This window comes from Pteropus vampyrus, unplaced genomic scaffold (assembly GCF_000151845.1).
Source record: "Pteropus vampyrus isolate Shadow unplaced genomic scaffold, Pvam_2.0 Scaffold18, whole genome shotgun sequence".
Classification (NCBI taxonomy): Eukaryota; Metazoa; Chordata; class Mammalia; order Chiroptera; family Pteropodidae; genus Pteropus; species Pteropus vampyrus.
The window spans coordinates 13,336,337-13,350,643 of record NW_011888799.1 but is presented as its reverse complement, the minus strand read 5'-3'; the positions used below and the strand labels follow the sequence as shown (position 1 = coordinate 13,350,643).

The 14,307-nt window shown below is 34.6% G+C and overlaps 1 protein-coding gene across 1 annotated transcript in view; it reads left to right on the top strand.

Moving 5' to 3' along the window:
* Positions 1-14,307, top strand: part of LOC105288587 (fibrocystin-like) — a 301,050-nt gene that overhangs the window by 144,409 nt on the left and 142,334 nt on the right. The window contains exon 17 of the mRNA XM_023527696.1: positions 5,570-5,707. Coding sequence (XP_023383464.1) covers positions 5,570-5,707 — 138 coding nt within the window. The remainder of the gene's footprint in view (positions 1-5,569; positions 5,708-14,307) is intronic.

The following is a 14,307-nucleotide window of genomic DNA, read 5'->3' as shown; positions in this document are numbered from 1 at the left end:
ACATGAGTGTATACTTATATCCAAACTCATTAAGTTGTATACATTAAATATGTACATCTTTTATACATCAATATTTTTAAATATTAAAATTGTTTTAAAAAAAATGGCAACACCAAGTTGTCCATTATGAATTCTTTGAGATCTTATGATGAGAACAGCAGCATAATACCATATCTAGATTTAAAAACAAAACAAAAGAAAGCCTGGAATAAAAGAAGGCACAGATTCTTTTCTATTTTTATGAAAACAGCAGTACCTTCTGGTATTTTCCTTTCAGAATTTGGGATTCAGAGGATTCATCTGATACAGTTGGTAATTTTACTTAAAAACCTTCCTATTAAATAGATTCAAATATTTTTGAAGAACAGATGGTTTAGACTAGAGGAAGAGATAAACACTGTATGTTAAACATTTTATTGATCAATTAAAATATCATAATTTAAAATGTTGATTCTACTATGGGAATTTATGTGTGTCTCTATGTAATTGAGAAAGACACAGAAAGAGTGTATGTGGGGAGTGGGATGAAAATTTATTACTCAAAATTTAAATTGGACTCTTCCCATGAGGTGAGAACGAGGAGAGATTTTTTTCCTCCCACCCTACCTCCCCCGCATCCACATACATACACACCAAGCAGGCAGATGGTTTTTCTTCAAGGTTTAAGCAAGCTGGCTTTCAGTCTTGAGTTATATGCCTCTGGGCACTTTGAAAACTGCCTCTTCTGCCTATTTTTAAGACCAATTTTTAAAAAAATGATAAGCAGATTAGAATAAAGAAACCACCTGTGTAGATTTAATGAAAAAAAGCAGATTATAAAGTTAGCAGTATGTTGATAAGAATTTAGTTATAGAAAGAATGCATCCTATCTTCTAGCACTTCTTTGTTCTGCTTTTTTTCCGCAAGAGAATGGATTCTTGATAAATAGATATCATCATCTCTGTAAGTCTACTTGACATTAATTTTCAATCACGTTTCCTTTTTTTAATACCTGTGAATGATTTATATATGAGAACTTTTATTCTGTTTTAGGAGTACTTTTTTTGGATACGCCAGCCTTTCTCATAAATTGTGATCGACCATTTGGATAAATTGTTAGATTCGCCAAAAGTTAAAGAAGACTACAAGAGAAAAAAAAAATACCACCAATCATTATGTAAATATGTATATTTAAAGTAGTCACTTTAGAGCTAAAAATAGTCTTCTTTTTTATAAAGGAGTATTGGGTCATTAAATAGTGATTCCAATGGCATTAAAATTTATTTTTCCATTGGTTCACAAATTTATGGAAAAGTATTGGGTTCAAAACTCAATGTAGAAATAAACTCATTAATTACGGAAGGTTCATAATGGAAAATAACAAGCCCACAAATAGTCCTTGTATGTCCTTGTATGTCTTGCTCTGCCCTTGCATGCCATCGCTCTCCCTCAGAAGTCTGAGCTATGTCCAAAGCTGGTGTAGGCTGTGTTCCTGACAATAGCAGAGTTGTAGTGGAAACTGTCTTCACCACCTAAGTTATGGGGCCTGATACAGTGAATACCATACAAGCAGTGGGTCTGCCCGCCCTAAATTATGTCTGTTCATGTGACCCCATCATTATTCCCAAGATCTGTGCCCTTCGCCCTTGATCTCATTTCTACAGGATTTAGACAAGTGTCAGACCCTTGGAATGCTACACAATAGTGACCTTGATTCCCTGACTTTGCTGGGGAAAAAAATTGAGTTTAAATCTAGTGTTGAAATTATATGGAATGCTTTGTAACTATAGTAGTCAGAGTATTCTTGATTCAAAGGAAGCTGAAACCCTCTATCAGAGACATCTGCCTTTTGAATTGGCTCAGGTTTTTTGTCTTAAGGATAGCTAATGCATTTCTAGAAGACTAAAGCCTCTTTTTTATTGTTGCTTTTGTTGTTGCATTTGATACATGGGGAAATTTAGGTGATTCCTTCTTAATGTGTTAACTTTCCCAATATTATTTCTAAAGCTTTATCTTTGTAATTGTCAAAATACAATCCTTTCTGTAAACAAAACAAAACAAAACAAAACAAAACAAAACACTGCTTGGCAAATGGTACTGGGATAAAGATGGTGGGATGTTTAGTGCTTGATGGATGAACGAGTAGAAAGAGGGTATAATTTGGAACCAAAAGGCACCACCCCATGGCTGGTCCTGAGCTCCTTTGGGGGGAAAAGCAGTCTTTAATTACATCTGGTACTCATTAATTCTTTTTGGAGTCTCTTTCCAGATCTGTTCCCCCATCAGCCTCCCATTGAGCAACAGAAATTCCAGATGGTTCCCTCCATATGCCAGTGTTCATTCTCTTAAGTAGGATAGATTGGTCACTGACAGAGGAGAATGGAATAGCCTTGGCCAAGTCAAGATAAGATGAAAAGTATTGGGCCACAGTTAAATCAGAGGTAGTCTATCATTCGGGTTTTTAAGTGAGTTGTATAAGTAACTCTTTCTGAATGATTTTTCTGAAGTTTCTTGAGTAATTTCATGGAAAAAGTGCTACTTCTTGAGAACGTGGTACTTTGATTCTAAATTTCTACACCTGGAAAAGAGAAATTCTCCAAAACCTACCATTACAGCTGAGGGTTGGTCAATTTGAACCTGCAGCTGATCTTCTCTGGAGTCTACATTAGGATAAATTCTTTTGTTACTTGCGACGATAGCTATAATCTCTGTTATTGTGATAAAAGTGGGATTCCTTTATAAAAATCTTTTTAAGCCATATGTTTATTTTATTTCAGCAAAATTTTGTTTTAAGAGGCATATCGATAGATTTTCCATTTTGAAGTAGATGAGAATGAAGATGGGGTCAACCTCCACATAGTAAAAAAAAAAAAAAGGTATATTATCATTCAAATATATTGCATTGCAGTTATTTGCTTATTTGTCTTCATCTGATGATGGGAAACATGCCTTACTCATCTTTGAATTTCTGCTACCTAGAAAGATTTGGCATATCATGGGGAAAGAAAATAGGAAAGAAAAATGGTGAATAGGCAGATCTAGGCAATTTCAGAGAAAGGTGACACTGAAAGAAGAGCAACATTTCTACTCTTGTCTTTATTTTATACTTTTCCTCTGATAGTTATTGAATTTTATTTGTGGTGTCTGTGTGTGTGTGTGCACATGTATGTGTTCTTTGGTTTTAATTTTAAGCACCTGGAATATCATAAGTTGTTATAGGTATTGTACTAGGTGCCAAGCAAATAAAAGTAAGAATGCCTGCTATGGTTTCTGTTCTCATGGAGCTTATAATAGCTGGACTATCTATGATTTGTGGAAAATTTGTTTGTATATTTGGAGTGGGCAGGGCAATTAAAAATTTTTTCTTCTAAGAGGTTATGGGATAAAGACCACGGGGAAATTTACATTTCATGTAATTGTCATATTTAATTAAAGCATACGTTTAGAAGGTGGCTAATATGCTTTTATGTTTGTATGAGTACTATGTGGATGATAGAAAGCATTTGTTGAAGCAATTTAATTGTTTTGTACAATCAGGTCCAACAGCCAAACATTGGTAGAATACATCATAAGTTGGAAGAGGTAAAGGCCATTTGTGTAGAACTTTTATTTTCAAAAGTGCATTCTTAAAATAATTTCTGTCATGCTTTTAAGTCATATTAAAGTCATAAACCCATAAAATGTGTGTTAAACCTAAAACATTCTCTAGATATTTCAGTCTTCCTTTGCATGTTTGTAAAGTACCAGAGGTGAAATTTATGTATTTATTTTCATGTGTTTAGCCTGATTATTCGTTTTATATGTCACTAATAAACTCTTGAGTTTAAGGTGTGTAGGAAACTAAACTCAACAGATCTGGACAACATTTATTTAATGTCTTTATCTTTGATGTCACAATAAGCACTAGGGATTTTTAAAAATAGATAGATAGCCTCTTTACCTGAGGAAGTGATAATAGGAGGGAAAGACATAATTATGCTGAGACCAGCCCAGTGACAGTTGCCTCCTCACATACAATAATATTTATGTAATTACAATAATGCGTTTTAGTGCTCTATCATAAGAATGTACAAGGTTTTATTGGAAAGTGAAAGGAAGAGAGATTTCCACAGGGGGAGTGGTGGATCCAGTGGTGAGACTGAGAATGGCTAACTAGGAGAGCTAAAACTGAGGCTGATTCCGATGGATGAGTGGGTGGTGTTGATGCTATTGGATCATGACCATACCTTGAGAACCGCTTTTCTACTGTTCAGTCAAGGGGAAGGAGAAAGCACGTATAGGAGAATTTATAGACCAGGCCTAAAGATGTTACACTTCAATTCTGCCTACATTTTACTAACTACAACTCAGTCACATGGCTTCATCTAATTGCAAAAGAATTTGGAAAAAGTAGCCTAAATCTGAACCCAGGAGGAAAAGGGAAATTATTGGTTTACAACCTTATAGTCTCTGCTACAGGAAAGTGTGACTGTCTTAAAACTAGGGAAGTAGGCAGGAACTAGAAAAGACAACTCGTGAGAAGCTAATTTGGGGAGCGGTTTCTTAAGAACAGCAGGGTGCATTGTTTCCTGAAAGAAGGCATAAGATTTTGTGTACAATATTCATTAAAAATGTGTACATGTGTCAATGATTATTGTACTTGAAATTTAAGTAGAAATATTTATTTGATATGTTTAATTTGTGTTGAACTATTTCTAAGCCTCAGAAAGTAATATAGTACTTCGGCATATGTAAAATATTTACTGTTTAAAACGAGAATTTTTATTCATTTATTACTGTGTTGTTACTTTTAGAACACTTCTGATTCTTCTGAAGTTGTATGGAGACTATCTATAAAAGGGGAGATGAAGAATAAGTTTTATGTTGTCCAATGAGCTCTACAAGCATTCCAGGCTAATGGACAACCATACAAATAATGAAAATATTCAGAACTTATTGAGCACATAGCGAACACTTTGCTTTACATGTGGGAACTGGAGCATTGAGAATAGCTTACTAGTACTGTATAAGTATATTAACTCATTTAACCCTCACAAAAACCCTATGAATGAAGCAGATATTTTTATTATTATCCTTATTTCACAGATTAGATAACTGAGGCCCAGAGAGGTAAAGTTGTTAGTCTACATAGTTAGTAAATAGCAGAGCTGGGATTCACTTCCAATTAGTCTGACTTCGGAGGCCAAGATCATTTCTGTGATTCTCTACCTCTCTGAAACTAAAGCCAAAGTGAAGAGACAGGGAAAACGGTTGGAACTTCATCTGTACATTTGCACTAAGGTAGGCTTCAGACAGCTGTTTGGAGCATAAGCAATGCCTTTTGGCTATAATACTTGGTTTGTTAAGCAATGGCAGAATTTATTAATCATGCCTCCCCTTCCCCCGGCCCCCACCAACACCCTACCACCTTTTTATTAAGGCCTAGCTTTTGCCAAACTATTTGTTCTTCCAGATACTGCACCTGTCTTGGCATAGGTAATAACATAAGCAGCTCTTGAATTTCCTGGAGAACTGCAGAGTACATTAATGGAAGAGAGAAGGCAATTCTTGTTTTGGTTACACATGTAAGCAATTTATTTTTCTTTTGTAGACAGAACTGTCTTCGTGGATACAGATCTTCCATTTCTCAAAGGCCTCTATGTGATGGGGACTTTAGAATTCCCTGTGGACAGAAGCAACATTCTGAGTGTGGCATGCATGGTCATCGTAGGTGGTGAGCTGAAAGTTGGTGAGTAATGGGCATCAGGATTGAGAGCATAATGAGAATTAAGCTTTGTGAGAAAGGCCTTGGGAAATGATGGTATCATCCAGCAGTTTGCTTAATGGAGTTTGGGGAGGATTAAGGCAGTGAGTTTACTAGTAAAGCTTTTCTTTGGCAAGCTTTAGACAGAGATAGAGGTGACTCTTACTGGTCATTCTCTCATGTCCACCTACTGTCATCAGGCCGTGTTTCTGGCCCCATGCTGCTGCTCATTCCAGGGCTCTTTTTGCCTCCTCCAGGCCACAGATCAATTCTCCCTTTATTTCTTTGTATGAAAATTTACCTGCAGCTCACTTTTTCAAATGATCTCATAGAATGGATTTGTTATCCTTTAATCAACTAACTCACAATAAAATTTCAGTTGCTATCTTAATACAGATCCTTGAAAAAACAAACTTGAAACAAAGCTTATGTGTCAATGCTTTACTGGGGCAAATAATCACAGCGGAGTGAGAGTAAAGGGAAAAGAAATGAAGAAGAAAAGAGAGAAAACAAACACAAGGTGGCCACAGCTTCTAAAAGGAAACATGGCTGTTTGCTTGGCTATGTGATATGCCTTGAGAGAAGCCTTTATAGAACCACTACATCCTGGGACAGTAGTGGAGAAAGCTTGGGAGAAGGCAGATAATTCACCTGGTACACCCTCAAACCCATTAACTCCTCTGTCTTTCTTTGTTATGTTTTGTGGCTACCTATGCAGCTAGTGGAGGGGTAAGAAACCCAGTGGGTGCTGGGAGATGAGGCTCCTCCATTTGGGAAGTGAGGTATGTTGTTGACACCAAGGAACAGGCAGGGTGGAGTGGATCTGGGGTAGTGTATTAACCAGGACTGGTGCACTGGCTTTTTAAAATTAAACAAACAAACAAACAAACAAACAAACATGAGTTGTTATAGGTTGACTGTGTACTTGGAACTGTTGTAGGCAATAAGTGTACTGTGATGAAAAGACATGTGTCCTGCTCACAAAGGGACTACTTTTGAACTTAGAGAGGCATTCTATTTTGCTCCCCAAAAGGAGATTAAAACAATTCCCAGAAACAATAATACCTTATTCCAAAGATATAAGTCTCTGATGGTGAGAAAATATTTAGATACTGTTGTTCAGTAGCATTCAAATTTTAAAATCTCTGGTGGGAAAAAATTCTAGATCTAACTATTGTTAAAACTTAATCACTATAAAAAGATTCCTGAAAAATTGTGATCAAACCTCTTCTTGAATTGTTTCAGTGACAGAAAAATCAAACATTTTGAGACAAACTGTTCCTGCTTTTAAAAATCCTATTAGAATTATTTTCTTTCTATTAAGCCAAATTCTGTCTTCTTCTAATTTTTATTGGTTCAGGTTCTTCTATTTGATCCATATAGGACAAGTGTCAAATTCCCTTATCTTTAATAGCCCTTCATTCACATTTTCTCAAATCTGCTCTTTTTTAGATTATACAGTTCCTATCATTTTAACCATAATTAAATAATAGTTACTTTAATCATCATCATCATTATATAGTTTTATCATTTTAATCATAGTTATTGATGTTTTAAAATTCGTTTTATTTTTTTCAGTCTATTGTGCAAAACAAAAATACAGAAAAGCAATAGAAGGTTATGTAGTAGAAATGAAGTAATCACTCATATTCCCAAATGTAAAGATAATCACAGTTAACATTTCTTAGTCTTGTCTTAATTTTTTTTCCTACATAGTTTGATAATCTTATGTTAACAATGTAAAAATTTCCTCAACTCATTCTATTTCCAAAATGTAATCTTTTAAATTAAATTTATTGGGGTAACATTGTTTAATAATATATAAATTTCAGGTGTACGACTTTATAATACAACTGCAAATTTTATTGTGTGCTCACCACCTGAAGTCTCCTTCTGTCACCTTGTATTCGATTCCTTTTATTCTCTCTATCTTTCCCATACACCTCCTTCTCTCTGGTAACCACCATTCTGTTGTTTGTATCTATGAGGGGTTTTTTTTGTTAGTTTATTTGTTTTATTTGTTTATTGCTTTCTGTTTTAATCCCACACGAATGGAATCATGAGATTCTTATCCTTTCCCATCTGAATTATTTCACTTAGTATAATGCTCTCAAGATCCATCGATGTTGTTGCAAAAGGCAATATTTTATCTTTTTTATGGCCGAGTAGTATTTCATTGTATATATATACGATATCTTCTTTATCCAGTCATTCAGTGAAGGACATTTTGATTGTTTCCACGTCTTGACTATTGTAAATAATACTGCAGTGAACATAGGGATACATTTATCATTATGAATAAATGTTTCCAACTTTTTCAAGTAGATATCCTGAAAAAGGATTGCTGGGTCATGTGGTGGCTTTATTCTTAATTTCCTGAGGAAACTTCATACTGTTTTTCATAGTAGCTGCATCAATTTATACTTTCACTAGCAGCATATAAGGGTTCCCTCTAAGACACAATTTTAATAGTGTTAATATTTCATATCTATGTGAATATATACATATACATACATGTATAATAATCTAGTTAATTATTTTACTATTGTTGAACAATAGTCAAGGTTATCTCATATATTTTTTGCCCTTGTAACTTACTCTGCAATGAACATCTTAGCGTTTAAATCATTATTCATATCTCTGATTATTTCCTTAGAATAGACTTTTATAAATAGAGTTAATGGGCCTAAGGATAAGTGCATGTTTTAAGGTCCTTGGTACATACTGTCAAATCACTTTCTAGAAAGATTTTACAAATTTGCATTCTCTCCACATTTCTCAGAGTTACGAGATCTCCTCACACTTCCTAACACTTGTCTAATTTCTCTGAAAGTATGAAGCCAAGGGGAAAAGACAAGAATATGAATAAGACCTGACTTATTCTGAACAGAATGAAATAAGTATAGTAGTTAATAGCACTGGCTCTAAATCAGACAGCTTGGGATCACATCCAGCTTGTCCACCTATTTTTTGTTTGACCTAAAACAAATCAACCTCAAGACACCTACATTCCTTCATCTGTAAAGTATATGGCAACAATAAAACCTAATTTGAAGGGATGTTGAAACCCTTAAACATAATGGCTCCTACTAGAAGGGTGGCACATAATAGGTGTTTAGTAAATGTTAATCTGTCAGGGTGCCTGCAAGAAATGAGTATCATACTATATTGGAGACTTTGAATAGATTTTGATAAAGAAACCATTTACAAAATCCAAATGTCATACCCCAGGGCTAGTAACAGCAGAGAATCCTTATCATATTTTTCCCTAAAGGAATAAGGAAAGGAAGTCATCACCAGAATCAGAGATGGAGGAAGAGGAGTGATGCTGGTTGCCAGACTGCAGCATGAACTTTTGAATGGCTGGGGCTCACTCAGTGCCAGGAAGAACCTATGGGAATACATAACCTGATCTCATTCTCTCCTCTCTTGTTTCTGGTTCATGCTATCATTTGGGCAAACCCAAGCGCAGGGCTGCAGCATCTGGGAGCACTGAGCAGAGTAAAGAAGAGAAGTGTCTAGAAATGAAAGCTCTTTAGCACAGTCAGTTTCCATCAACTATAACAGATACAATTCTCCTACTAATACAGCCAAAGATTAAACTGACTTCTTTGTCTGTGTCATGCTGCTGGTCCTATCAACTATATTGTCAACTGTAATTTCTACTCTTTTTATATGTGCTGCCTCAAATACATATCTACATTGTATACTTGCATAGGAATTATTTAGTTTTCCTTTGGGTTTTAGGGACATCTAAGTACAATATTTTTTACTTAATTCTATATTTTGTTATTTAAATTTGTATTTCCACAATGGGGAAATTTGAGGGGTTCGGATCTTTTTCTCCCAGATTAATATCATTTACTCATTTGTTAAATAGTCTATAAAATTTTTATCCAGTTAACTGATAGAAATAGTAAATAAAACTGAGCCTTGTTCTTGTTACTAGAAAACTTAATTCAGGCTGACATTTTCTGTTGTTAAGATTCGTCTTTTTTTTATTTCTGGAGGTACTTATCACTATAGCAAAAACTTATTGCCTGAAAATCTATACCTTTGAAGGGAAGTGCCACTGAACCACTGTCCAATTTCGATTTATACATTTCAAATCTTATTTTCAAATTTATCTATTTCTAACTATATTTTTATTTATCACTAGACGATGGCGTATTCTTTTTTTCTCCTGGCTTCGTCCATGTGTTTCAGGCCTCAATGTTGATTATTGGTTCCCATCTGCCCAATCCTATGTGTATTATGCCTGAAGGAAGACTTTCAACCCATCTGTCTAATTCTACCACACTCTAAAGAAATCCCAACATGAAATAGATAATAAGACTAGTTAGCAAATAAACTTAATAGATGTGGACATTGGCACAGAACATTGCCAGAGTACGTCTGCTATCTGATGCCATTTGATCTGAGTCCCAACATTGTGGAATTATATCTCTTGGTGGTCCTGCTTTTAAGGCAACTGGTGCTGGCAAAAGGTATTAGTTGACTTTTAGAGTAGAATGATAATGCTAGCATTAGAAGGGAAATTTAAGATCAAAGGTTTGCTTAGAGGGCTACAGCTGCATCACAAATGCCAAACTCAATTTTATTCCTTGTTCAGTGGTTGTCTCATTAGTTTGAAAAAGCACTTAAAATAAACTTTAAAGTGTTTTACTTGTGTGTCCATTCTTTCATTCATCATCTGTTTGCTCATTGCCTAACATGAACCAAGTACCATGGGAGAAGTTGGAAGTACAGAAATAGAAGTCATGAACCTAGCTTTCAAGAGATGGCTCAGTGAAGTAGTAGACAAACAAAAACCTAATTAGAAGTGTCATCTCTTCCAACTTAGAAGGGACTCAAAGATAAAAGAAGAGATATGAAAAGGCTTATATTTATGGATGAGCATTATACTGTCAGGAAATTATAGGGAATGAGTATGTCTGGATTTAGGCTTTATAGAATTGTGGTAGCCAATGAAGCGTCTTGCTCTTGTACATTATGTTAAAGAGTTTGGATATATTATGAAGGTGGTGGGTAGTCACTGAATAGTTTTAAGCAAGGAAGTGAGGTGATTAGATTTGTTCTTAGAAGGATCACTCCTGTCAGTATGGGGGATGTATTGGAAGGAGCATAGTGAAATGTGAAGAAGGCTATTGAGGTATTTCAGGAATGAAATTGTAAAGGACTGAACTAAGGCACTGGAGTTAAAGAAGAAAAATGAATTAGAGAAATATCGAGGAAATATAAAATCACTAGAACCTAGTGGCAATTTTGATGTGAGGTGAGAAATTTTTGTAGCATGCATTCTAGGTTTCAGGTTTAAAGATCTGGGCCGATGGCAGTGCCAGGATGAAATCTTCTTTTCACCATTTATTAGTTGAGTGACTCTGAGTAAATTACATGAGTTAACTCTGTCTCAAGGTTTTGACCACTGAAATGGAAATAATAATAGTGCTTACTTTAGAATTTTATGAAAATTAAATGAATTAATATTTATTTATGTCAGACACATAGTAAGCCCTTCCTTACAGGGATTTGTTGAATACATAGACTGATACATGTCAAATTTAGATTTCAGTGGGATGTATAAGTGTTAACATGTAGAGGGTAAATGGATTTGTGAAAAAGCACAGGAGAGAAGATTGTGCTAAATATAGTATCTGCGAGTCATCAGCCAAAATGTGAAATCAAATGTGTGAGATAGAGAAGAGATAATGAACAAAGTTGAAATTTTAGGAAGCATAAGCCTTTTAAGGAGGATAGAAGAAACGAAGCTCAGGCAGGAGAAAGAAAAAACAGCTATATAGGTAGAAAGAAAATGAAATGATAAAAAATAATATCTTGAAACAAAGGAAGAAATTTACCTTAAAAAAAGGAGTGGTCAGTAGCATGATATACAGTGGAGAGAACAAAGAAAGTCGAGAAGAAAATTGGCCATCTTATTCTAGCTTTTTTTTTTATAATGGTTAACAAACATAGTTTTGACTCAAAAAGTTACTTTGCATGTAGAACAAAAAAAAATCAATACATTACTTGACGGATAGAAACTTCTAAACTTCTAGTTCACCACCATTTATCTATTCTTTAACAAGTTCATCTGCTTGGCTTTTATGTAGCCTTAAGTGCAATTCAATAAATTAAATCTCATGTTTGAAAATGAACAGTCATCCATATTAAAAGTAATGTTACAAAACCTTTGTATGTTTTCATTAATAACAAGCTTTCTTTTGGATGATGAAGTGAAGCAAAAAAAAAAAAAGTAGATATTAAAGAGAAAATAATTCCTCCGATATGGTGATTTTCCAAAGTTTATTATACATTTGTTCCCGTCTCTGTCTCCTTCCTCTCTCCTTCTCCCAATGCCAACTCTGTGCCAAGCATTCTTCCCAGGACTTGAATGTTCAGAAAGGAGCAAACAGATAAGATTCCGGCTTGCATTCTTTTGTTGCAGGAAACTGACAATGAAATAGAAAAATAAATGTGGAAGATAATTTAGATGGCAATACATACTCTAAAGGAAACTAAATAGGAGTGTGAGCTAAGGAGAGGTCCAGGCTGGATGTTGGCACCACAGGTGAAATAGTTAGTAAAAACTTTTCCAAAGAGTTAATTTGACCTCAGACTATAGAGACAAAAAAGAGCTAGACTAGCAAAAATTTGGACAAAAGAGTTTCAGACAGAAGAAAGTATAGTGCAAAAGTCCTGAGGTAGAGGTAGGAATGTACTTTACATAGTTGTGAGGAAGAAAAGAGGCAGCCACAGTAGCTGGAGAATAGCTAACAGTAGATAACAGTTTCATGATGTAGGCTGGATCTTAAGCTAAGCAGTGTTGCTCTCTAAAGCATTAAAGAACACAAATGAGTACAAATAATGCTGAAAATGGCTACTTTCTGATAATCTCATGATTATGACTTTAAAAAGATAGAAATTAGTTTAGGAGCTTCAAAAATATGGAATTTCTGGAAACCTGGATTATAATTCTAGTTTAGCAACTCATTACATGACTTCTGAAAAAATTCCCCAACAGAAGATTTATAACTGTGATATTACAGATCTCAGAGATTCCATGAATCATCTGTATGGATAAGAAAATAGATCCAAAGAGAATATTGATTTGTTCCTAGGTAAAGAGCAAGACCAGAATTAGAGGCTATTTTAGTTACCTTAAATATATACCCTTTAAGCCTTTGCCCAGGGATTAGCTTTACTCTAAGCCTTTCCTATCTCCCTTTAGCAGATTTCAGTATATCTTTTATTCTGGTCCATTCTATTCATTTATATTGTTATTATTGTATTCATTTTATTGTTATAAAATGGTATGTTGTCCTGAATGTCTTCTCTATATTAGATGATAGGCTTTTTAATAACATTTTGTAACCCTAGTACCTAGTGCATAGTGGCTTCTAATAATGTGTGGTGTGAATGATTAGTGTATATAGAAATGAATAGACATATCTAAATCTGTCTTTCAGCTCAATGCCTTTTTTTTTTTATAAGACATTCAGTTTCCCTACACTTAAATGTAACATCTGTGAGGAGAGAATTACAATGCTAATATATAAATGACTAAAATGTTTTTCCTCCTTGTATGAAAGGAACAAAACAAGGGTAAAAACACATTCAGAATGTTGGTGGTCTTGTACAAACTCAAAGTATTTTTAATTTGTAATCTGTGTAGGGGAGAAAAACTGATAAAAATGCCTGACTCAAAGCCTGTACAATAAACATTAGTTTTTTATTGTTTTAAATGTTTGTATTTCTTTGCCCACGAATAGCTAGCTGTATGTACTCATCTTTTGCATCAGTGTTTCCTCTTAGATAAGACATCATTTCTGTGCTTTAATATATGTTTCTTTTTATCTTAATATCAGTGATGTTTACATGTTACTGATCCAACTGTTCAACTCGATGGAGAATGTTTTAGTCTTATACTTTTAAAATTGCAAATAGAAAATTCTTTTGTGATAGTTTGCAGGAGGATTTCAGAGAAGGATAACCAATAATGATAAATTTGTGTCTTTAAAACTTAATAGAAACTGCCGTGGTCCCTAAGTAAGCAATGACATGCCCCACAAATCAATGTCCCTGAGGACTCAACAGTTCACTCTTCCTTTGGCCTGTTATGACCAGGTCATATGATGTGCTGCCTAGTCACTCAGTAATTAGGCCAGGAACTGGGTTCTTATCCTAAAACCTGTCACATATTATTTTGAATAGCCAGTAATGTGTATTTGTCAATCTGTCTCACATTTGTAGTCAGGAGCCTAAGGTCATCATTAACACTTAACTTTGTCAGAAAATGAGGTACTAGGTATGCAAAAGTTTCTTTCATTCCTTCCATGATTGGGACTTTCTTGATCTTAAAGAAGAAGAAAAATCATTACATAATTTATTGCCTTCCAAACTGACAGTTCTGTAAGACTCATTGGATGATTAAGTAATAAGGAGACAAACCAGAGAAAAGTGTAGACTAAAACATATTTCAGCTTAAAGCCACAATATCCAGTAGTCAGACTCATTAAGTAGCCAGAGAATATCTTGTATCTTGTGGTGATGTTTGTTTAGAAATAATATAAGTAAAAAAATATGTA